Raw genomic sequence first — 27,217 nt, forward strand, 5'->3', positions numbered from 1 at the left:
CAGCCTGGACTTAAAATGCATTTCTCCAGATGTGTTTGGTTGGAAATTCCGCTCTGTCTACATTTTTGTAAATCTGAAATTCACTGCTTAAACTATATTTTGTTATATGTTGTCCATATGGAGAGAGAGAGAGAGAGAGAGAGAGAGAGAGAGAGAGAGAGAGAGAGAGAGAGAGAGAGGTAAAGTAAATGTACTTGAATCACAGACATGATCAATTACTTTTGAGGTTTTTATTTAGTCAAAGAACTTCATGAAAATATTTATTTGTTGAAAATGTGTCCTTGTTAATATCATCATTATGAAGAGGAACAAAATTTGTTGGCGTCATACTGCCCCGTAGCATTCATTTTACATAGAAACTGCAGTGAAATGTACACTCAAAAAATTATATTTGCTGTTAGTTCAAACTGCTTATTTAAAATGACCCAAAACAACACAAATCTTGAGATATTTTTGGGATAACTCAATTGTTTTATGCTTACTCAACTTAAATTTGTAAAAACAAATAAGTAAACTTAATCGATTTGTATTGGAACAACATGGAGAAATTGTGTGGAACCCTGCATTTTTTAGTGTACGCTCAAAAAATGATGTCTGCTGTTAGTTCAAACTAGCTGAAAAGTAGTTTTAAGCTGTTCTGCCTCAACTTAATTGCTTTACGTTCAATCCACTTCAATTTGTGATAATTAATAAGCTAACTTAATTCCTGCATGTTGTCCCAACACAAAAATAGATTTTACACTGTATGTATGAAGTATATTTTTATGTAGGCTGAAGATTCTATTTCTAATGATCCTGTGTTGAAAAGATTTTTCAAGTAAACAAATAAACACTAAAATAGGGAAGTTACATACGCTCTAGCATGACAAAGCGTTTTTTTTAGTTAAGAAGAAACATGGAAGCTACAGTATGTGGTGCAAAATTTGAGCAAACTTTATTTTTTTTATTATTTCATGCAAATAAACCAATGCCTTATTCATATTGTCAATGTTAGAACAAAAAATGGACATCTTGGCCATTTGCCTATAAATAACAGACTAGAGAAGCATGTCTAGGGTTACAAAGTGTAATGTCTAGGGATGGTTTACATAATAAAGATGCAGCAGCAGAAATCCATCAGCGGTGTCTGTGTAGTAACAGCTAATACTAAACATCAGGGACTGTATTCACAAAACATTTTATCTTGCCAGAATAAGTTAAATAGCAGTGACCGGTTTGGTTCCACGTTATATTAGATGGCCTCAGCTATTATGTACTTCCATTAAATTATGTAAAACGCACAGTACTTACTGTGTTCATAATGTACAGACCTACAGATTTAACTACATGCAGGTATTTAATCAATCATAATTACAATGTTGAAATGTGTATTTACACCTAAGTACATTGTAACAAATGAGTTATTCCAGTGTAAGTACATTTTAGTTAAGGCCAATATAAAGGGATCAAAGGTTTTAACTAAGAGTTTTCTCTTAAAACTTATTCACAAAGCTTCTGAGGCAAACTTTACTAAGAAATAGAGCAAAGTCTTGAAGGGATAGTTCAACCAAAAATATTAATTACCAAAATTTTACTCTTCTTCCTGTGATTTTAAACCTTTATGAGTTTTTTTAACTGTTGAATAGAAAAGAAGACATTTTGTAGAATACTGGTTGCTGAGACTGTTGTAGTAAAAATTACTAGTCAATGCGTTGGGTCCTTGCAACCAGCATTCTTTAAAATGTCCTCTTTTATGTTCAACTTGTTTTGACAAGTGAATGGTGAGTGTTACGGCCTACAGTCATTGGTTACGGCTGTTGCCTGTCTGTGTTTGTGCTTGCGTGTGTCATGACATCACTCACTGTTTGTTTCCTAGAGTTCACCTTTGCGCACCTTCTGCGAGTTGCGCTCGTTGCAAATTGGCTATAAATATGGACCAACATTGAGCAGAGAGAGAGAAGACTTTACAGCCGGCCATCAAGCTGCTTTTATTTTTTTTAATTTACTGTTTTGTTTTCCTTAGGTCTTACTTTCATCTGCTTTGTTAATTGTTGGGTTGTTTAGTCTTAGGTTAGTGTTGTATATTTGTTGGAGAACGTGAGTTTTTGGTTCTTTATTCATTCTTACTTAGTTGTGACACACATAGTTTGTTTGATTGTTTTGGTTGTAATCAATTTTATCAATTTAGACAACTTGGTCCATGTGTACTCTTTGTTGCGTTTGTTAATGGATTAAGTTTGTGTTGATAAAAATAAACAGGGTTGGTAACATAAGTAAATGATAGAATTTTCATTTTTGGGTGAACTGTTCCTTGTGACCGAGTGAAGGCAGAGTTGACTGCGTTGATATGGATGGCATCATTCTTATTAACAATGCATACATTGGCTGACAGGGAGGTGAAGCATCAGAGAGAACTTTAATAGAGCATGATAGATAAATATAACAAAAATTTTAAAACAAAATAAAGATTTTAAAATGCTGAATTGTATTATAAAAAATCCCTTGCTTCTACTTTTCCATAGTTGCAAATAGTTTTTTTTTAAATATGTATATATGTATGCATTCATTTCATTCTTTTCGGCTTAGTCCGTTTATTAATGTGGAGTCGCCACAGTAGAATGAACTGCCAACTTATCCAGCATATGTTTTACGCAGCGGAAGCCCTTCCAGCTGCAACCCATCACTGGGAAACATCCATACACACTCTCACATATATACACTACACTACGAACAATTTTACCTCACCCAGTTTACCTGTACCACATGTTTTTAGACTTGTGGGGGAAAATGGAGCACCCAGAGGAAACCCACTCTAACACGGGGAGAACATGCAAACTCCACACAGAAATGCCAACTGACCCAGCTGAAGCTCGAACCAGCGACCTTCTTGCTATATATATTTTATTTAATTTTTTAGTATAATATATAAAAAGTAGCCAATTTTTTTATTTATAGATATTCCCATAAGATACATGGATGCATATATATATATATATATATATATATATATATATATATATATATATATATATATATATATATATACATCAGTTTTGTCTGGTTCTTGAATCTGATTGGCTGTGTGATATTCTGCAAATAACAGCACTCGTACAGCCTCTTCACCCTTGTGTATTAATCCACTCACATACAGAGACAAGCAGAGGACACTCTACAGTTTGACAAATATTGCTGCTGTTGGACAACAATGTACTTTTGAGGCTTTTTAGTCGAGAATCTAGTTGCTTCGATTGCAACTATGCAGTTTATTTATAAGGATAGTGCCCATTTTAAAATATTCATAATTTCAGAGATTCAGTGCATTGGCCGCCATCAGGCTGTCATACTGAGCAGACCAAAGAAAGTAACAGTTGACATTTCGCCACAAGTCCTTAGAGGGAGAAAAACTCAGCGTTTTCTCAACGTATGTTTTAAACTACAGCTGAACAAATCATTATACAGCAGATAAGCAACATTCAATCTCTTTTTTTGTATTTTGTAGTGCTATATTAATACTATAGTAATCTGGTAGTGTTTGATTTGCTTTGGCTTTTTTGGGGTTAATAATTAATAAATACAGTGGGAATATACTGGAAAATCTCTGTAGACTTATGGGATTTCATGCCGTTCAGCCTTGTAATCTTAAAACTTAAACAAAATTACCTGTTTTGTCATCACTTTAGACATTAAGCTAGAGAATCATTCAAATACTAGCTCTAAAGTGATGTGTGTGAAGTTGCAACGGTATCTGCTGTTCTGACGTCAGCTGCAGATGTGTATGAACGGCGGAAAAAAGTAGTTTCTCTAACAAATTAAAAAATTCAAAAAACAACAACTCCAAAGCAGATTGTCAGCAAGGGCCATTTAGTAGAGTTAGTGTTTTGATCTTATGACTTTAAGACTCTTTGCTACCTCTAACATGTCACTGATTTTAGGAGCTACTCTTGGCTAAAATAATCTTTAAGCAAAAATGTTAAGAGTCCTACATTTAGGACTGCCCATTATTTTTAAGATTTTCTAGCTACTTTTAGCCTTAAATGTTTGTGAATATGGTTCCTGAAGATCTTTAACAAAGTAATAAGTAAAGCCTTTAATTTCAGGAAGATCTGTCAGATTCAAACAGTTTGATGACAATTGCCTCATGTGGTTGCATTCTGATTGTGTTAAGAGACACGGGGCCGAATCGGTCAAGACCTGTGCTGGATACAAACACTCCGCCTTCAGGTAGACTGGGTGCCCAGTCTGGGTCCATGGTGTGAGGTTCAGGTCCCAAATTAAACAGCACGAGGAAGTGAACGCAGCCCCAGGAGCGCAGGTAAGCTAACAGAGGTGTGTCCGTAGCATTGAGGCCAGGTGATGGTGACAGGCTTGTATTGAAGGATAGAAAGGTGAATCTGCCAAAGTGAAGAGCCTCCTCACGGGCACGTGACTGACTCAGGGAATGGAAAAGGGCTAGAGGTTGATTCAGCCGGTTCACACCCTGATGATGAATTTTGGAATAAATGCACACAGTAATAAATAAACAAACATACAAAACACACAAACATACAAAAACATTCAGAATCCAAATAAATAAAAATTAAATAAAAATCAGTCGCTCTTCAAGTTGTTGTGAAATCAAAATATACTTTACTTACTTTTATATGTATTGTAGTGCTTGATATAAACAATGTAGATTGGGGAAAATAAGTATTGAACATGTCATATTTTTTTTCCTGGGAATAATATTTCGAAAGTAGCTGTTGACATGGAATTGAACCAGATTTTGGTAAAAACTCAAACAATACAAACATACAAATAAAACAAAACAAAAAAAAAATGTGTAATAACAATGAAATCACACGACACTTCAATAGAGTGTAAAAATCTTGATGGTTCTGCGTGTCTCATCTATCCAAATCTGATCTTTATTTTGTATTTTCTATTGGATTCACATCAGGTGATTGGCTGGGCCATTCCACAGCTTTATTTTCTTTCTCTGAAACATTTCAGAGTTTCCTTGGCTGTGTTTTAGATCATTGTCTCACTGAAATGTCCACTCTGGTTTCATCTTCATCATCCTGCTAATGTAGATGTTGTAGACTGAAGCAGCTAATATTAATTTACAATGAGGAAGGGCAGAGGGTTGCAGAAAAACTTCTGAGTGATTTCAGCTGCTGTCTGGCCCTTCACTGCCTTTCTACTGTACATCTCCCTTTCTTCATGTGTTCAATACTTTTTTCCTGTGTCATTTCATTTTATTACACATAACTTAATTTGTAAACTAATTAGATTTGTTTTCTTTACATTTATAGATTTATTTGGTTGTTACCAACATCCGGAGAAAATAGGTCTTGGGGAGAGCAAGGCACAAAGTAACACTTTTTGGTTTTGGCCAAATAATGAACAAAATAATGGGGTTAGACAAACTTTTTTTTTACCAACAACACACAAGCCTCTTCTACAAATGAACACTAGTTGTATGATCGCCGGACCTATGGTTTCTGTGCAGTATTGCCAAAAGTGCCAGGAGTAAAAATGTTACTATTTACTCCACCTGCGAGGCAAGTTGTAACAGATGCTTAAAAAGACAGATTTCAAACACAATTCATTTAAATCCAGTTTACTTTGAATAGTAGCTATATTTCCTCTGTATTTGGCTAAAAAAAAATTTATTCTACATAACACAGTATGGTTATTTATTTATTTATTTTTTTATTTATCTATTGGACGAACACATTTGGATTTATTTGCATATATTTTGTATAAAAAAAACATTTTTATATAAAAATTTCTCATCATTACACTCAAAATTCTAATATTATTTTGGTAATTTAATTGGTGTCCAACAGTGTGTGGCTTATTTGTAACACCCTGTTACAACTAACCCCGCTGTGTTATGTTTGCGTCAAAACTGGCTAGCAGTCAGTGTGTTTTTTTACATCTTTTAAAATGGTTTCATCTTTTAGCCTAGAAGACGGTGATTACAACAATATAAGATATTACGTACATACTTTCACAGATTTTTTTTTAAATAAAAAAAATATAGAGTAAAATAAAAATACTTTTATGTATCAAAAATGGTTACTCCAGTGTTTCCCATTCAAATTTCGCCTAACTTTTTCAATAATTGGCAGGAAGATGTATTCTGACACTGTGGTGAATACCTCGCAAGCATGCCATGGTTAACTCTGAGCAAATACCTTAAACCTCTGTGTTACATTTTACCCAGCGTTACTTTGTGCCCCGCGCTCCCCCAGGCAACTTTAGAAATATGTTTTCTGAGAAAAATGGTGACGTGTTTAATACTTATTTTTCCCGCTGTATCTGTGCACTTCATCATTTTGTGAAAATGTATTTCCTTGATTTAATGCAATAGACCCTTACAGATCTACTGCATAGCATTAAGTCTGGGTTCACAAAAAAAGAAAGATGGCTTGACTCGAAGATGTAAAAAGTTAACCATAAAATATCCAGTGGCAAAACAATATTTACAGGTGTTCACACACAAAAAAAACCCAAATAACAAAGTACCAAAAGAACATAATAACAAAAAAAACATACATAAATACAATTGAGTTTCTTCAGTATATTCAGATGGGAAAATGACTTTTCTTCACTTCTGTTTTATGCTGACTTTAAAATTAGCCTTCGGTAGTCATGCCATAGAAGAAACGTTTTCAGTTCCCTTTTCAGTTGATAGTTCACCCACAAATGTAAATTCTGTCATAAATAACTCATCCGCCACTTGTTCTAAACCTGTTTGTTTTTCTTTCTTCTTCAAAATATATTGTTTTGTGTTCAACAGAAGAACAAAATTCATCAAAGTTTAGAACTGTCAGTGTAAGTAAATAGAGAGATTTTGTGTATCATTTATAGTGTGGAAATGTTTAAAGAAAATTGTCCATTATAAAAGAATTTTTGTGCTGTGGAAAGGTTTCATGATTGTTAAAAAATACTTTAAGTAATCATATGACAAAGAAGAACATCTATTCTGTTTTACAGAGTATAGATGCAAACTACAGCAGTGGTGTGCTGAGGAATGTTTTCTCATCTCACCTGAGCTGGACTGAGCTCTTCTCCATATTTAATGATGGGTGTTCCAGGTAAAGTCATGATGAGAAGGAGAATGGCTCTATTCAGCTCCATTGGTACTCCTCCACCAACCTATCATTGATCAAACATGTCACATTGCATACATAGAGTACAGGATTGTTATTTTCTTTTAAATAGACAATTTTATAATATTTTTTATTAACTAATAACATTCAAATTGTTCATTTGGTCCATTTTATTTAACATTAACCAACCCTTAAAGGGGAAATGAAGCACTCAGTCAAGTTTACCTTATTTTGTACGTTGAATTCCACTCTAATGAAAACATATTAAACAAACTTTATTAATGTAACCATTTAGCAGAAAACGGCATGTTTTTCTATAGATTTTAGACCCAGGGCGCCGCCATCTTGGAATGTCACTGTGTCTCACATCATGGGGTTCGTTCTGTTCCCTCAGCTGAACAGATACAATGGAAGTAAAGGAGACTGTAAAGTGTAATTTAACCCAATGCGTGAAGTTGTGGACGTGGAGCTGCTGCAAATACAAGCATCAGATGTGTGTCTAATATAAAAATATATATAATTATTCTATTTTTCTTTTTTCCCCCTTTTAATTACCAATCATTTCATGTGCTTTGATTCACTCTCTGTGTTACACTGCCTCACTGCCTGTCAGGGTTTCCACCATGATTGTAACGAACTGAACACGGAGACTGGACAGCCTAATTTAACTTTAAGTAGTGGATGTGCATTGCAGAGCTGGTGCAAATACAACAAATACAAGCTCTTAAGTGTCTTAAGTTGTGTATTTTTCTTTTGTTAATACCTTTCGTTTGGTGCGTTTGGCCCATTCTCTCACACTGCTGATCTAGTGCTGCCTGACAAGGGGATATACATTCAGACTAATGCAACGATTAAAATTATGCATGACTTCATGCTTTACTAGGTCACGTCTTTGTGATTTATGTCAAGACATATTCCCTCCTCAAGTCGATCAACTCGAGCTCTCAACATGTATGAAGGATAAAAACGTTCAAGAAAAGAGGTGAGGGGCCGTAGCAGTGAAAAGTGAAAGCCCCCGTTACGTCAGTAATGATTCACTCTCTGTATTACGCTGCCTGAATGCCTGTATGGGTTTTAACCAGGTCCACTGCTGACATAATGGGTGCGGTTACTTTTATTTTTCACTACTCCAGCCCCTCACCTCTTTTCGTGTTCAAACCAAACTAAGAGGCATCAAACTAAGGTTTTTCCTACGGCTGGTTTTTATCCTTCATACATGAAAAAAGAAAAATAGAATAATTATATATATTTTAATATTAGACACACATCTGATGCTTGTAATTGCACCAGCTCCACGTCCACAACCTCACGCATTGAGTTAAATTAGGCTTTACAGTCTCCTTTACTTCCATTGTTTCTGTTCAGCTGAGGGAACGGAACCAACCCCGTGATATCAGCCCAGCGACATTCCAAGATGGCTGCGCACTAGGTCTAACATAATTTCACAAATTCACGGTTCACAAATTTAACCAACCCTTAATGTAATGTATATTTATATACTGTATTTATTGTGTATGGCCATACACCCAAAGGTCTTCCCAATCATGAGGGGACACCATCACCAGTGTGCAGCATCCACTTGATTGATGGAACGGCTGCCACAGAACAACAGCGTCAGTGCGCTCACCCCACACCAGCTATAGGGGCAGTGGAGAAACAGTGAAAGAGCCAATTCGGTGGATGGGGATAATTGGGAGGCCATGATGGGTAAGGGCCGATGAAGGGAATATGGCCAGGACTCTTTATAGGAAGTGCCATGGGATTTTTGGACCTCGGGAGAGAGTCAGGACCTCGGTTCAACATCTCATCCGAAAGACGGTGCTCACTGACAGTATTTACTGGCAATTTACTGGGAGATTAGGACTCACATAGACCGCAGGTTGAGCACCCCCTGCTGACCACACTAACACCACTTCCAACAGCAACCTAGTTTTCTCATGTGGTCTTCCATCCAGGCACTGACCAGGCTCAGCCCTGCTTAGCTTCAGTGAGTAACCAGTCTTGGGGAGCAGGGTGATATGGCTGTGGTTAATCTTACTATATAACAAAACACTGCCCCTAAATGTAACAACCCATAACACGAATCCTACACTGTAAGCCCTTATGTTGTCTTTACTTAAACAATTAAGTAAAGTTGACTGAACATAACTTAAAATTTAGCATTTTGGTCCTATCATTTAAAAATATGAGTTCATTTAACTTATGTACCATGAAAATGCATAAACTTAAGATTTCAAATGTAGTGAGCTCAAAATCATCATTAATCCTTTGAAAAAATTTTCACAAATGTAGTCTTGACTGTAACATTCTAATATGTTCAACCTTTTAAGTGCAAGGTCTTTTTATAAATCAGAAAACAAATGGCTTCAGGTATAATTATTCATCATAATGTGAATAAATGGCTACTTATTTTTTGTTTAAAATTTATTTAAACATTTTCATAGTATATTATTACACACACTGAAAACCCTAATAAGTTGACTGAACTAAATTAATCGAGTAAACTTGTTGCCTCAATTTAATTGAGTAATGGAGTCTCCCAAAACATGCATATTTAAGTTTATTTAACTTGCCGGTTTTGTAGACTATACTTAAATTGTTCAGTTCACCAAACTTAGTACTAATTATATTACAGCAAAAAAAAAAATATATATTTTTTTTTTACATTTTACAAGAGTACTTTTATAAGGGTTATCAAATATCAGAAATAGTTAGGTTTAATCATGATGAGTTTAAGTTCTCATTTACCCCAATAGCAATGATCAATTAAATAAATGAACCCACCAAACAAATATATTTTGTTTATTTTGAGAGCATGATATACGGGAGTCTACATGTCATACCGAGAAACCTCTTCTAACCACAGATTAAGAACAGCTATGATTAGTCAGCAGCGATGATGCTTGTATTGAATTTTCGTGGAACCTTGGTTATTGGAAACGCCAACTGGAATGTGTGTTCATAGTTTACTAATGATGAAAACATACTGCACCTTAGGCTATGAGACTAACTAGGACCAAAACCCTGCTTATGTTTGGATTAAAAGGATCATTTTACAAGATTACAAGACCCAAAGCCATAAGGTTAAATGTCAGAACCCATTTATAGGATTCATGTATACATGTTATTGCGGTTTTTTTAATCATTTGCAAATCATTCCTAATATTTGCAACGTGTTAAGTGCATTTCTTGAAACACATCTGTGAAAAGTATTTGTGTCAGTAAACATCAGATTAATAAGTCCTTGTGTTGCAGATCTTAAACCAGATTGTCAAAATGTTTAACCACAGTCTGTCAGTGTTTCCTGATGCAATCTATGGCTGTAGTTTAGGTAAAAAAACTACATTTCCTGTACAGCATAGCAAATTCAAGAGTACACAAGTATATTACACAGAGTTAAATGCAAGGGGAATGTAATGTAAAACATTACACAAAGTATACATTATTGCAGAATTTTAGTTTAAAACTACATAATGTCTACAAAATGTTTGAATGTGCATGAAAAGAAGCATAAAATTCAGCTGTATTTTTTTACCCATGACCATTCATTCATTCATTCATTCATTCAGCTTAGTCCCAGATTTAACAAGGGTAACCACAGTGGAATGAACTGCCAACTACTCTGACATATGTTTTATGCAGTGAATGGCCTTCCAGCCGCAACCCAGTACTGGGTAACCCTTGACGATTAAGAGCTTAAAATGCCAACATAGGACACTGTATTAACCCCTATTTCATATCTAAAACATATCTATATCTAATTTTTCTCCCTCTTTTTTTTATTTTATTTATTAAAATCTTTTTTTGCCATTCTACCTTTGCATCATAACCTAACCCTAACTCTAAACCTAAACCTAATCCTAACCCTTACCCTTACCCTTACTCTTACCCTAATCCTAATCCTAATCCTAATCCCAATCCTAGCCCTCACACTAACCCTACCCTTACCCAGAGGTGTGGACTCGAGTCATGTGACTTGGACTCGAGTCAGACTCGAGTCATGAATTTGATGACTTGGACTCAACTTGACAAAATATAAAAAAGACTATAAAAACTCGACTTGGACTTTAATATAAATAATTTGTGACTTTCACTTGGACTTGCGCCTGTTGACTTGTAAAAACTTGCTACTTCCCATAAAAGGCCCAAAGATAAAAAATATGTTGACACGGACCGCTCTATCTCTGTTTATGTGTCTGTGTGCGTGTGTGTGACAGAGAGCATGCGTGCATTCGGCATGACATCCAATCAAAGTACTGTAGATTGTTTTGATTCGACAGCGTCCAACGTGACTACTATGAGGTGTCGAGTACACAAAAGTCAAGCGAACGCAGAGAGACTGAGCCAATACTCACGCACCAATACGCAGTCTCTCTCGCGCATACATTTGGTCTCTCTCACGCATACATTCGGTCTCTCTTGTGCAAACATTCAAGGCTGCATCCGAAACCGCCTTCTACTCAGTAGGTATTGCATTTTAATTTAAACGTACTACTCGGCCGTAAGAAAAGTACGTTCTATACAGTACGAATGTGAAAAGTATGAATGGAATTCAGACGAACTACATCCGCCATTTTATCATGTTCACATGACCTACCATTGTCAGTTGCGTCGCTTCTCTCCCATTCATGAATTCTCTTGCAGAGCATCATGGGATATCGCAGCGTGCATGGGATGCGCACTCCAAAATCTCGCCAGAAGTAGTAAGTCATCCGGGTTCTTCTCGCATACTGATTTTTTAATTCTATGAATTCGAACATACTACTCGGCTCGCATACTGATTTTAGCGTACTGTATAGTATGGATGTGATTTTGGCCGCAGCATCTGTCTTTTGCACCCGTATTCAGTCTCTGCGTTCGCTTGACTTTTGTCCACTCTGGCGCCTCATACCTTTCGTGCTTTTGCTCTCCAGAGATCATCCTGTTAAATTGGTTATCCTAAGAATGTTGATATGGTTTATATAATGCTACACTATTTATTAACAATACACAAAAATCTAAGAGGTTAAGATAGGTTAAGATGCTAGTGTTTTTGAGTGTGAGGTATACTGCCTATGTTTTAGGCTTGTATTATTTACTACTTGTTAATGAATTCTTCAGCATACTGTAGCATTAAGAATAGTAAAATGAAATACAAAGTGCAGTTTTACTACAGTCAAGTGTGGTGAATTGTAGTATAATATACCCTATATTGTAAAAAAAAACACAGCACTGGGTAATTTGTTTATATTACACTTTTGTTACCATAGCAACTATAGTATTACCACAACAGATAAATTGAAGTACTTTACTCTAGTAAGTTACTGTTCAAAACACTGTACATGCCAATATACGTGTTCAGGGCCCCTGCCCAGCTTCTCCTCAAAATGAAGAGGATGACAGGGAAAATGGCCTCTACAATCTCATCAACAATGGGGAAGACAGCAGAGACTGGCTCACTTTATTTTAGTTGCTAAGATAAAATGGGATTGATAGTGAGATTTATTTGAAGAGTGAATAGTACAGTAGGCTATAATACCTTATCAAGTTTTCCTTATTTTTATCACAGTTACATTTCTGCTTGCGTTGGTTATATTTTTGTTTAAATGTTTTTTTTAATTATTTGAGTAGGATGGTGCACCTTTTGGATGTTTAATAAATTTAAAAATAAAATGTATTCTTTATATCCAACGTCTATTCCAGGGGCGCTTTCAAGGGCACGGCCACCCCTGTGTAAACTCTGGCCACCCTTGTGGCCACCTCAATATGATTTTACTTTTGACAGTATTAATTCAAATGTACTGATGTAAATTCACAATATTTCAATAAATAAACAAATAGCAGCCACTAAATTATTGTGGATTGATTGGTGCCACTGACGTAGCTGATTTACCCTAATTACATTTGTATTTTTATATATCTGAGCAATGTTCTTTCATTAAAAAAGGTTTGTTTAATAAATACAGATATTACAACCATACATAATCTGTATACATTTTATTTTTCTGTTAAAAAGACTTGAAAGTCAAACCGTAGGACTTTGGACTTGACTTGAGACTTGTTGGCCTTTGACTTGGGACTTGACTCGGGACTTGCCTGTCTTGACTCGGGACTTGAGGGCAATAAATTTAAAGACTTACTTGTGACTTGCCAAACAATTATTTTGTCCCACCTCTGCCCTTACCCTAATCCTAATCCTGACCCTAACCATAACCCCTAACCCACCCACAACCCCACCTGATTTACTGAATAACTTACATCAACAGAGGGCTTAACTCCCAACCCTAAATTTAACCCTAACCCAATTGATCGACAGAATAACTTCCACTAAGGGGGCCTAACCCTAAACTCAACCCTAATGCCCTAACCCCAATCCTGACCCTAACCCCAAACCCAAGTAATTGAGTGAATAATTTACCTCAATCTCTAACCCTGACCCCAGCCATCTAAGGGCAAATGTTCTAACTTCTTGGATTGTTTTTGGGATAAACTTATGTCAACCTGTGATTTTGAGAGTAATCCACATCTTTAACTCTAACCCCAGCTGATGCTATGTTCCTGTAAATTTGAGAATAATCCACATTAATGAATCTCGCTGCTGTTTTTTTTTCATTACATAATCGCTTGTTTTGTGTATTCGCACACAAATCACATTTTCAGAATCACATTTAAAAAACTCCTGAATTCTCATTGATATATACAATACACATACAATAAAACTGTTCAATCCAACACACAATGTTTTTGATGTTCACTCTCAAACTTCATTCTCTCTCAAAATGTATGTCATAAAAGAAGCTTTTTTTCTCTCTTGTGTATCTTTAGGCTAGTTTTTTTATTACAGTGTGAACACTAATTGAACCATGACTAAATGCATTACCAAGAGAATTGATCTACAAATGTGAACACAAACAAAGTCTTAAAGTAGTTACTTTATCAGTAAATTGTCCACTCACAGTCCAGCTTGGCCAGTCTCTCTGTGGCGACTGCAGACTGACCTCTATAGCCTCTGCCACCTCAGCGGCAGTCAGCAGATGGTGCGATTGGGGGATCAGGGACTTCGTTACTAGCTCTACTAATGAACCAGTAATGCTGGACACATTGAGCACCGGAAGAGTGTTGCCTGTTTGCCTCACCATCAATATTCTGCAAGAATGAGATAAGACCATCATTGCTTGCATTAAACAAGTTTATGTAGCACATTTATTAAAATGCATTAGGGAAGTTCAAATCATGGGCTCACTATTACAAGGGTTAAAGGAGTAGTTTGAGGTCCTGTAACTGTTACAAACTTGTATACATTGAAAAAAATACTTATTGAATTTGGGAAATTTTTTAAGGTAAGTGGTTGCAGACAATTTATAAGGACTGAATTAAAAGGGCCATGGAATCCCCCATCCCCCCCATCTCAGCAGGGTGCTTTCACACCTCTAGTTTGAAAAAAGTCAGGAAAGTGGGTGAGTCCAGCTTTGTTTAGGTGGGAGTGAAGAGTAGTGAAAGAGTTTGCATGAAAAGGGGAGTTCCATTACATGCATTATAGCTGATTTTCACACCTGCAACACAAATACAGATGCACAGTGATTCAGAGAGTTGCTTTCACAGCTGATCTGAGAGCTGTGTGGAAGTGGAGGATTTTCCGTCCATAATATTGTTGTGAAATTACTGTAAATTTAGTAACTAAATCATTTTGACTAAGGTATGTCGTTTAAAAACTGAAAGAGTACTGCTGACGATACTAACTAACTTTGCCATCTCAATAAACATAAACATGATCGCATTGATCGCACCACAAATTCGTAGAGACAGGTCAATTAACAAAAACTTCCACACATGTGAGTCCACACAGAAGCTGTGCTTTCATTGCGGAGAAATGGAAACTAAAACTTTGTTGTAGCACATTTATAAATGCAACACTGATGACTCATGTCTCCAAACATTTCTCCTACTGCTTGTTTGAATTACAGTTGGCGTAACAAAGTTGCATCTCGTTCACAATAGAGCGCTCTGATTAATTTGAACCAAGTCTTTCTCATGAATTAACGAACAGATGTGCTGAAAACTCAATGAAGTCACTTTGTACCAGTCGGTACAGACAGCCAATACAGTACAGATGCTGGAATTTATACAATGATCTCATCGCCGTGACGGAAAAACACATCGCAAAAACAACCAATTTTCTCTTTTTAGTGAAATATGTGGGTTTTTAGCAACAAGGGACATATATATGTCTGTTAACATCACAAAAATGTGTTTTTTTGTGTTTCATGAACCTTTAAACAAACAAATTAAGTTGAACATTACTAAATTGAATTAGTTTGTTTGAATTCAGCCCTTTTAAATTGTTTGCAACCACTTACCTTAAAAATTACTAAATCCAATGAATATTTTTTTTCAGTGTATTTTCATCTGTTATAAAACATAAGAATATATATATATATAATTACATACGGATGAAGTCCCCCTGAATTATTAGCCCCTCGTTTATTTTTTTCCCCAATTTCTGTTTAAGGGAGAGAAGATTTTTTCAACACATTTCTAAACATAATAGTTTTAATAACTCATCTCTAATAACTGATTTATTTTTATCTTTGCCATGATGGCAGTAAATAATGTTTGACTAGATATTTTTCAAGACACTTCTATACAGTCTAAAGTGACATTTAAACGCTTAACTAGGTTAATTAGGTTAACTAGGCAGGTTAGGGTAATTAGGCAAGGTATTGTATAACGATGGTTTATTCTGTAGACTAATGAAAAAAAAAATTACTTAAAGGGGCTAATAATTTTGACCTTAAAATGGTGTTTAAAAAATTTAAAACTGCTTTTATTCTAGCCGAAATAAAACAAATCAGACTTTCTCCAGAAGAAAAAAATATTATCAGACATACTGTAAACATTTCTTTGCTCTGTTAAACATAATTTGGGAAATATTTAAAAAAGAAGAAAAAAAACTCCTTTAAAGTCAACGCAATTTTATTGTACACTAAGACCTTTTATTCTTCAGGAATTGATCGCCATTATGAAACACCTAATACCTTTCATCATCTTGTGAGCTGAACTCCTGCATCAGCACTTTCCACTCCATTAGGGTCTATGAATCATAAATACACATTGATTTTTAACTAGGCACCGGGCTTCCAAACAACCTGCATCACATTATTTTTCCAAACAAAACCCACTAAACAAGACACGTCAGTTCGTTTCCAGATATTTACCTTTGCTGAGAAAGCTGCGTCTGTATCACAAATTCCAAATCCTGATACACCGTGATACAGCCAATACCTTAATGAGTACTGGAGAAGGAAATAATAATTCATGAAAATTTAATAGGAATATTGACATAAAACATTAATCCTTGTGACAGACTTGTCACAATATAAAAATGTCCATACTGGTATTGTTCTCACATTTAAACCAGTTATACCAGTATTAATGCTGTGTGGGTGAAATGTGGCTGTAATATTTATATATCAAAGTTGAGGGGCTCTGTTTTAATAATCAAAGTGCAAATAGTTCATCCATTCATTTTCATTAGGCTTTATTCCCTTATTTATAAGGGGTCACCACAGTGGAATGAACTGCCATCTATTCAAGCGTATGTTTTTTAAACATCGGATGCCCTTACAGCTACAACCCAGGACTGGGAAACACCCATACACTCTCGCGATTACACATACGCTCATACACTATGGTCAATTTTATTTACCCAATTCACTTACAGCACATGATTTTGGACTTGGAGCACCCAGAGGAAACTCACGTAAACATGGAGAGAACATGCAAACTCCACATAGAAATGGCAACTGACCCAGCCAGGACTGGAACCAGTGACCTTCTTGTTGCGAGGCAACAGTGCTAACCACTGAGCCACAGTGCCGCCCTAAGTGCAAATATGCTTTTGCTATTTGAAGGATGTTAAAAACAGTCTGGGCTCCCAGCACATGGTCAAAAAGGGTGCGCTTATTCTCCTTTTGAGTTATGGATTTGCTTTGGGCATAACTGCCAGAGGGACAACGCATGTCTTATAAAGCAGATCGATTTATTTTTGTAGGAAAACATATAAAGATATTTAATTATAATCTCAAACCTCTTGTTATAGAACTTTTACTATATTACTTGTACTCTTATTTTTCCGCTTGTTTTTATTACAGTGTAGCAGCAGTAGAGACAGCACTTCAGATTCAGAATGAAACAACATACTCAGCTCAAACATTCATTCATTTTTCTTTGTCTTAGTCCTTTATTTATTAGGGGTCACCACAGTGGAATGAACCGCCAATTCTTCAAGTATATGTTTAATACAACGGATTCCCTCCCAGCCACAAGCCAGTACTGGGAAACACCCACACACTCTCTCAATCACACACACTCATACACTTCGGTCAATTTAGTTAATTCAATTCACATATAGCACATGCCTTTGGACTTTGGGAGAAAACCAGCGGGAGAACATGCAAACTCCACACAGAAATGCCAACTAACCCAGCTGGGACTCGTAACCTTCTTGCTGTGTGGCAACAGTGCTAACCACTGAGTCACCATGCTGCCATAATGCAAATATACTTTTGCTATTTTAGGGACTTTAAAAACGGTCTGCGCACCCAGTGCATAGTCTAAAAGGGTTGTGCTTATTCTCTTTTTGAGTTATGGATGTGTTCTGGGCATAACTGCCAGGGGGTTAACGCATGACTCATGAAGCAGACCGATTTGAAAGATATTTAATTATAATCTCAAATCTCTGACTTCCAGTTGCTGCCTACATTTTAGATAACTTATTGGCTGATCTCTGACTCGACATATGATATAAGATGCATAGCAGAAGCTCCGGGAATAGACATATATCACAACAGTTTATTTACCACAGGAAATGACAACGAACAAGACTGTAGTTGGCTTGCCTTTATTCTATAGCATTGCACAGTATATTACTCATACTTTTAATGTTATAATATTAATGTATAATTCTGTTGTGGTGACCCCTGGTAAATCAGGGACTAAGCTGAAGGAAAGTGAGAGGAAAAATGATGAGGATGTCTTAAAGAAAAAAAAAATTATTACAGTGTAGCAGTAGTAGAGACAGCACTTCAGATTCACAATGAACCCAAATATCCTCAGGTCAAACATTTTATACGGTATTTTTATGTTTATCTTCCTGCTAAACATATAAAAACATTTTTACTTAAAAAAAAAACATTGTTTAGGTTTTTTGTCAGCTGTTAAAATGGTCACAGGTAAATTTTGACCCACAGTATAAGTCAACACGAGGGTTAATCAGTTCACCTTAACATTTGTTTGTTTTTCTAAAGATGTGAAAACTGAAAACGATCCCTTTCATTGTTATCCTTAATTTACATTTTAATTTTAATATTTAATTTTTTTTCTAAAGTGATTATAAATAATTATAATTATAAAATTAACTCATTAACTCATTATAAAAATGAATATTTTTTTATTTTCATGAAGGTTGTACACATTTAGGGAGCAACATATGTCTTATTATGGATAAATTTTGACCCTCCAGGTATAAAATAATTTTTACACCACTAAAACTGCTGGACACACACATGCACACCCCTACAATCCTGTAATATACGCAATTCTAAAACCACACAAAGGGTTAAACAGAATCTCCAGCAGTTATTTCAAGCGACATGTCACTTCAATGCTATGAGTGAGTGATGAATCGTCACTTCAGAGATGCTATTTACATATTATTAAGATTAGGAAGAATTATCTATATGAATATTAACCTCTTCGTAAGGAAAGAATCATAGTTTAGCACACAATTTGAAGTGGATGCTGGATCGAGGCAGACTATAATTTCTTACATGATTTCTTTGTTACAAAAAGACATTGATCTGCTTCATAAGACATGTGTTAACCCCGCAGCAGCATATGGGTTCGTTTTGTGACAGATTTATGCACGATTGGACACTTAAATTAAATGGCCTCTACCCAACATCATTATACAGCATGGAAGAGCCAGGATAATAAGGATTGAAAACTACACCATGTTCTTCTGATAGAAAAAAAAAGTCATATGTACAGAAGATAGTGTATGAAAATAAGTATGCCTCAACCCAACTTCCACTCTAAATGGTGTGTTGATGCTCATTTCCCAAAATGGCTGAATTATGATATAAATGACATGTTAACAATTTGTTTTCGCTGCATTGTTTGAGAGGACCAAATGCTACCAATTGTAGAAATAGCTTGAGGAAGATTAATGTATGGGCTAATTTAAATATATTATGTGAAATATTCCTTTAAATGTAGTTTGTTGTCATATATGTCATTAGGTTCTTTCTCTCTAATATGCAATGAATACATTCAAAGAAAATGAAATAGAGTAAAACATTGTTTACCTGAATGCTCTCAGACGCACCGGACCAAACTGCAGTGTCATTATTTGACTTTTGCTCAAACAGATCCAGCTCACAAAGATCCAGGATCACTCTCACACCTAAACCAGAGAACAAATCCAGATGTTGCTTGAATTTTACTAATCTTTGGGGATTGTGAAGCATTAGATGATTTCTGTCATGACCTCTCTCTGGATTTTGTATGTCAGTATATTACTTTGTATTTTATTATGTCAGAGCAAGTACCAAGACCTGCTACTGCCAGTATGTATACAGGGAATATAACATGCTGCTACTGCAAACATAATACAGTATATACAGTGCTCAGCATATATGAGTACACCCCCAGCCCCCACAAATTTCTCATTTAAATTAATATTTTCTATAGGGTGCTTTAGAATATTATATTTGTGTATATTCATTAGTTTAGTCAGTACTGAAACCAAATCTGAAGCTAATCTAACAAAATAACTTACAATAATGGTTAAAAAATTAGTAGCCCAAATTTATATGTTAGGGAAAAATATTAAATACATTTTTCAAAAATAGCAAAAATCAAGAGAAACAAAAAATATATACAATTTTGTTGAAATGTTGTAGTTTAAATGTATTATCTTTCCATTTCTAAAGATGTTCTGTGACTAAAATATTATTTTAATAAATATATGTGTTTATTAAATCTATTTTTCTTAAATGCATCAATATATATTACCAACTGAGAAATGGATAATAATATTCATTTTCAAAATGGGGTGTACTTATTTATGCTGAGTACTCTATGTAACACCGGTAGCAAATCTAAACAAAGGTGGAGCTGGGGTGGAGGCGGGTCTCCGAAAACACATTAAAGCCTAACAGCGTAGAACGACACTGAGCATTTAAAATGATGCGGAGCATTTAAAATGATGTGACAAACGGAGGAGCAGATTAGGTGACCTATCAGCCTTTAAATATCAGCGCATAGAGTTTCATGGCAGAAATTGTACCTGTGTCCGCAATTGAGAAAACATTTCAAAGACAGAGCAAGCATGTAACACAAAAATGAAACTTAGGCTCATTGGAAAATACGTGTCTCAGCTTACATTTTTCCAAAACATTAAATGTGTTGCTCCAGGTATATTTTGATGCATGTTTCAGTTGACAAATCCATTAAAGGGCAAGGCAAGGCAGGTCTATATTTTTGCGAAGCTAAAATACATTACTTAGTGTGTGTTTTGTTATGTTTCAGGTACACATCCTTTTGACTAGAAGGGGGGCTTTTCAGATCATCTAGTGAACCACTCCCTTTTTTCAGGGTCATGAAACCCCGCTCTTTCAGTTCACCTCAGAATTTCTTCAAAAATGCTACATTTGGAGAGGGCTTAGTTGGCAACGCAGGGAAAAACGAGGAGGGAAAGCAAAATCTGAAACAAAACATGAGCAGACGCATGATTTTATACTTGGCAAAGGTAAAATGCAATAAAATAAACAGTTAATCCTTTAATTTAATGCCCTATTATATATTATTTTATTAGGAATTTCATAGAAAATGTAACATGGTTAATTAGATTAGCCAGGCAGGTTAGGGTAATTAGGCAAGTTATTGTATAATGATGGTTTGTTTTGTAGGCTATCGAAAAAAAATATAGCTTAAAGGGGCTAATAATTTTGACCTTAAATAATAATAATAATAATAATAATAATAATAATAATAATAATAATAATAATAATAATAATAATAATAAAATAATACTTTATAACTGGATTATCTCAAATTTCTATGCTTCCAATAATAAAAAATAATAATATTAATAATAATAATAATAGTTATTATTATTATTATTATTCATTCATTTTCATTTTATTATTATTATTCATTTATTCATACATTTTCATTCAGCTTAGGCCCTTAATTTAGAAAATAATAATAATAATAATAATAATAATAATAATAATAATAATAATAATAATAATAATAATAATAATAATTATACTTTATAACTGGATTATCCGAAATTTTTATAATTCCAATAATAAAAATGATAATATTAATAATAATAATAATAATAATAATAATTATTATTATTATTATTATTATTATTATTATTATTATTATTATTATTATTATTATTATTATTATTATTATTATTATTATTATTCATTCATGTTCATTTTTTTATTCATTCATTCATTCATTCATTCATTCAGTTTCATGTTATTATTATTATTGTTGTTGTTGTTGTTGTTGTTGTTGCATACTATTATTATTATTATTATTATTATTATTATTATTATTATTATTATTATTATTATTATTATTGCATATTATTATCATCATCATTATTATTATTATTATTACATATTATTATTATTATTATTATTTTTATTATTATTATTACATATTATTATTATTATTATTATTATTATTATTATTATTATTATTATTATTATTATTATTACTACTACTACTACAGTTTTTCTCAGTCTTTTTGGTGCATTTCTCACAACACATTTGCACAACAGTTAATGCATTTCTCAAAACAATTAGTCATTTGTGCACATCATAGTAGCAGTTTCTCATTCCTTTCATCACATTGCAAATGCTTTTGGACATGCATCAATTGCTTTCATACAACTCTCTGCTGTTTTATAAAATTATCATTTGCTTATGTCATGTCAGTCAAAATTAAGTAAACTTGTGAATGCTTGAAAGTCATTCCATATAAAACTAAGAATCCTCATTTCATTACTTGAGTCATTACATACTTGAGTCTTCTAAATTGGACAATTTCATCAATGATTTACAGACCTATGTATGTTGTACGTTCAGTTCCAATATGTACTGCAATATTGTTTACAGTTGTGCACAGCTCTACCCAAAGAAAGTTTATGATTGTTGTAAATAAGGGTGTATTTATTCTTATGCACAATGCTGTGAATATGTTAGAATTGCAAAGAGCAAATGCAGTTAAAATGTGAAAAACACACATATTTAGTGTCTTGCACTCAGATACCTCACTAAATGCAGTCATGTCCAACTTTACTGTTTTCAAATGTCTGTGCAAATAGTATATAGTGCTGTCCTGAACATTTTCAGGAAGTGTCACCAAAATTTGACTTTTTTGCATTGGTAAAAACTGTACAGAGTAAACTGTCCTAATGAAAACATGACAAAGCCATTTGACATGAATACTTGTTTTTTGAGGAATGAGCTATCCATTTTGAGCAAGTGACACACTTTTGCAGGTTATCAACTAAGTTTTGCTGTTTGTACTAATTGTTTTTTGAGAAATGCATTAACTGTTGTGCAAATGTAAATACTGTTTTGAGAAATGCACCAAAGTGAATGAGAAAACTGTATTATTATTATTATTATTATTATTATTATTACATATTATTATTATTATTATTATTATTATTATTATTATTATTATTATTATTATTATTATTATTATTATTATTATTATTATTAAAATTATTATTATTATTATGGACATACAGTGACCTTTTTCTTGCTCTGTTAAACATAATTTGGGAAATATTTAAAAAAGAAAAAAAATTTAAAGGGGGGCTAACAATTCTGACTTCAACTGCATATATAAAGTTTGTAGCTCAGCTTAACATGCCCACAGAGAGCATAATAAAGGTGGACAGCGACACAGAAGCTTGTAGTGAAGGGGGAATGCAGGTGTCTGGTGAGAGGACTGCTCTCCTGAATCCTTGGGTCTAAATGCAGACACAGTGGATATAGTAGTTTGTATATACTCTTTCAAGAAATGTCCTAATACTTTGAAGTACTGAATGAGACCAGACATAGGACCAGACCGTTGCAAAACATCTACACAGCACCACCTAGTGAATGTCAAGAGTAGCACAATCCCAATTCTCAGCATAGAGGTCCAGTAATAATTAAAAAGGTTTCGTTGTTATTAATAAGTGAATACCACCAGTAAAGTACAAACAAATTGAGTGCATTGTGTAATTCTAAAAGTACACCCACCTGCTTTCCGGCTTTCCGTGATGAGCTGTGTGACTTGTGGAAGTGTGCCCAGAGTTTGGTCGATCTCTGTCAGGTTAGTTGAGGAGCTTCTGTTCCCAAACAGCCCCTCCAGAATCACTGCTCCAGCACCCACAGACTTCAGATACGGCAGACGCTCACACACTCCTGAATGACACACACCAACACACACCGGGCTGCATCGCTACTGAGTTCACTGATGTAATTTATGTTGAATTTTTACACACATTAAATTTATTTATTCATATATATATTTACTTATTTATTATTTGTTGTCTTCTATTCACTTATTTATTATTGTATTCTATTTATTTATTCATTTATTTATTTATTCATTCATTTATTTATTATTTGTTGTCTTCTATTTATTTATTTAATTATTTATATATTTATTTATTCATATATTTACTTACTTGTTTATTATTTGTTGTCTTATATTTATTCATTTATTTATTTATTCATTTATTTATTTATTATTTGTTGTCTTCTATTTATGAATTAATTAATTAATTAATTAATTAATTTATTTATTTATTTATTTGTTTACTTATTATTTGTTGTCTTAAATTTATTTATTCATATATTTATTTACTTATTTATTATTTGTTGTCTTCTATTTATTTATTTATTATTGTCTTCTATTTATTTATTCTTTTATTTAATTATTCATTCATTTATTTATTATTTGTTGTCTTATATTTATTTATTTATTTATTTATTTATTTATTTATTTATTGTCTTCTATTATTCATTTATTTATTTATTATTTGTTGTCTTCTATTTATTTATTTACTTATTATTTGTTGTCTTCTATTTATTTAATCATATATTTATTTACTTATTTATCATTTGTTGTCTTCTATTTATTTATTGATTTATTTATTTATTATTGTCTTGTATTTATTTATTGATTTATTTATTTAGTATTTGTTGTCTTCTGTTTATTTATTTATTTATTATTTGTTGTCTTGTATTTATTTATTCATATATTTATTTATTTACTTATTTATTGTTTGTTTTATTCTATTTACTGGTTTATTTATTGTCTTCTGCTTATTTGTTTATTTATTATTTGTTGTCTTCTATTTATTTATTTATTTATTTATTTATTTACTATTGTCTTCTATTTATTCATTTATTTATTTATTATTTGTTGTCTTCTATTTATTTATTTATTTATTTATTTATTATTTGTTGTCTTCTATTTATTTATTTATTTATTATTGGTTGTCTTCTATTTATTTATTTATTTATTTATTTATTTATTTATTTATTTATTTATTTATTGTCTTCTATTCATTTATTTATTTCTTTATTTATTTATTTGTTGTCTGCTATTTATTTATTATTTGTTGTCTTCTATTTATTAATTTATTTATTATTTGATGTCTTCTATTTATTTATTTATTTATTTATTTATGTATTTGTTGTCTGCTATTTATTTATTTATTTATTATTTGTTATCTTCTGTTTATTTATTTTGTTTTTGTTGTCTTCTATTTATTTATTTTCTGCATTTTTAATTTCTTTGTTTTTTTGTTTATTTGTTGTTGTGTTGTTATTCATTAATTACTTTATTGATAGACTGATTAATTGATCAACAGGTTGAATGTTTTTGCTTCAGTTATTTCTGATCTTACTGTTGATCCGGCTGTCCTGCTGTCGTTCTGCATCCAAAAAGAGCATGGGCTGCAGGCGGTAGATCAGATCCCTCTGCCACCAGTGCAGTACACGAGTTGTGGCCCGTGGGCTCTTGATCACTATCAACACCGCAGCGCCCAGCAGCAGCATCCAGCAGATCCAGAAGCAGAGCACCAGTCGGCGGCGAAATCTCCTCCACTGCGTCCCTCCAGCGCACCTCTCCAGCTCCTCTCTGCTCAGTGGCTTCCATACACGCCGGTGGGCTGGAGGAGGAGGTGGAGGACCTGGGGTGAGGAGTGGGACTGACTCTGAGCCCTCCACATCTGTGAACGGAGCTCCAGACACACTGCCATAAGCTGGATCACCTTCAACTTTCAGAGTCATGCTGGCTCACTGGAGCAAATAGAGTTTGAACACTAATTAATACAGAGAATGCTTTAGGAACAGGGTTGGAGAAAGTTACTTTACAAAGTAATGCGTTACAATATTAATTTACTCCCCCTAAAAGTAACTAATTGCTTTACTGAGTTACATTTTATGGTAAGTAATGCGTTATGTTACTTTTGAGTTATTTTACATTACTTTTTCTGACCTGGCTGAGGCTTGATCTCTTTTAGAAATTGCAGGGTTATTTTTCTCCTTTTTTTAACAACAAACTGTATATCCTTCATTTACCTTTAAAAAACACATAAAAAATTAATGTAGGATAATGTTATCTTATATAGTATATCATATATTCAGTGCTCAGCATAACTGAGTACACCATATTTTGAGAATGAATATTTTTTATCCATTACTCAGTGAATATGCAGTAGGTAATATATTTTGATGTATTTGAACAAAACAGATTAGAAATAGAACGATGATGCATTTAAATTCAGACGAAATATTGCAAAAAAAAAAAAAAGCAAATTAAAAGAATTCTATAATTTTTATTTATTTTTAATTTTATTTTTTTGTTTCTCTTGAATTTTGCTCTTTTTAAAATTTTTATTCAATATTTTTCCCTGATATATAAATTTGGGTGGACTAATTTTTGGACTGTTTTTATTGTACATTATTTTGTTGGATTAGCTCTTGATTTGGCTTCAGATCTGATTAATCTAATGTATATGCACAAATATAATACAGTAATTGTATACTTTAATTTTTACTTAGAAAAGTAATATTGTTACGTAAGTCGCGTTACTTGTAATGTGTTACCCCCAACACGGTTTAAGAACATCTATCTATCTATCTATCTATCTATCTATCTATCTATCTATCTATCTATCTATCTATCTATCTATCTATCTATCTATCTATCTATCTATCTATCTATCTATCTATCTATCTATCTATCTATCTATCTATCTATCTATCTATCTATCTATCCATCTATCCATCTATCTATCTCTTAATGTTGAATTAATAAGCTTTCCATTAATGTATGATTTGTTTGAATAGAACATTTGTCTGAAGTACTTAGCACTTTACATTACAAATCAAAAATTTTTATATAAAAGTAGGTCATTTAAAAAATATTTTCACTTAATATTCTACTGGTATATCATATATGGCATAAAAGAATAAAACAACAATTTTGATACAATGTATTTTTGGCTTTTCTCACAAATACAGTTGTGCACAAAGTTTGCATACCCCTTGAAGAATTTAATATAAAATATATAGTTTTTATATATAATTTATATAGTTAATATAAAAATATGTTTACATATAGTGTATGTTTACGCATACTGGTAAAAAAAAAGTTTCAAACTCTCACTGATGCCCCAGAAAGAAACAGAAGGCATTAAGAGCCGGAGGGGTTCCAGTTAAACTTTTAAACAGGATGAAGATATCCATTTTTTTCTTATTTTGTTGAAATATCTTTTTCCTTCATTTACCACTCCCCTTCAGAAATAACACAAAATACTTGGATTCACCACGGAACACAAATAAAGTGCAAATTACCTTGATCTTCTGATTCTAAATGTTTTTACCCCCTAGCTCGTAATATGCAGAAGAAGCTGAAAAACGAAAGAATCTGCTGAAGATTGGGGATTTTTCAGAAGAACAGCAGTCAGTTTAACAGTTCAGAACAAACAAGAGACTCATAAACAACCATCACAAAGCAGAAAAAGCACACATAGATCATCAGGAAATCGCACACAGTATTGAAA

The 27,217-nt window shown here is 33.3% G+C and overlaps 1 protein-coding gene across 1 annotated transcript; it reads right to left on the reverse strand.

Moving 5' to 3' along the window:
• Nucleotides 1–4,072: 4,072 nt before the first annotated feature.
• On the reverse strand, nt 4,073–25,439 carry si:dkey-202g17.3 (4F2 cell-surface antigen heavy chain). The gene is made up of 8 exons (XM_056474421.1): nt 25,055–25,439; nt 23,397–23,561; nt 19,421–19,518; nt 16,271–16,348; nt 16,091–16,146; nt 14,012–14,201; nt 7,015–7,122; nt 4,073–4,456 (listed from the first exon to the last, which is right to left on the reverse strand). The coding sequence occupies exons 1-8, from the start codon at nt 25,437–25,439 to the stop codon at nt 4,073–4,075; spliced, it is 1,464 nt and encodes a 487-aa protein (XP_056330396.1).
• Between the last annotated feature and the right edge of the window lie 1,778 nt (nt 25,440–27,217).

The sequence above is a fragment of the Danio aesculapii genome, chromosome 15, assembly GCF_903798145.1.
Source record: "Danio aesculapii chromosome 15, fDanAes4.1, whole genome shotgun sequence".
Taxonomy (NCBI): domain Eukaryota; kingdom Metazoa; phylum Chordata; class Actinopteri; order Cypriniformes; family Danionidae; genus Danio; species Danio aesculapii.

Coding starts and splice junctions, on each gene's coding strand:
- si:dkey-202g17.3 (XM_056474421.1), bottom strand. CDS start 25,439: ATGACTCTGAAAGTTGAAGGTGATCCAGCTTATGGCAGTGTGTCTGGA. Junction 23,562..25,054: donor GCAGGACAGCCGGATCAACA/GTAAGATCAGAA, acceptor TGTGTCATTCAG/GAGTGTGTGAGCGTCTGCCG. Junction 19,519..23,396: donor CACGGAAAGCCGGAAAGCAG/GTGGGTGTACTT, acceptor TCTCTGGTTTAG/GTGTGAGAGTGATCCTGGAT.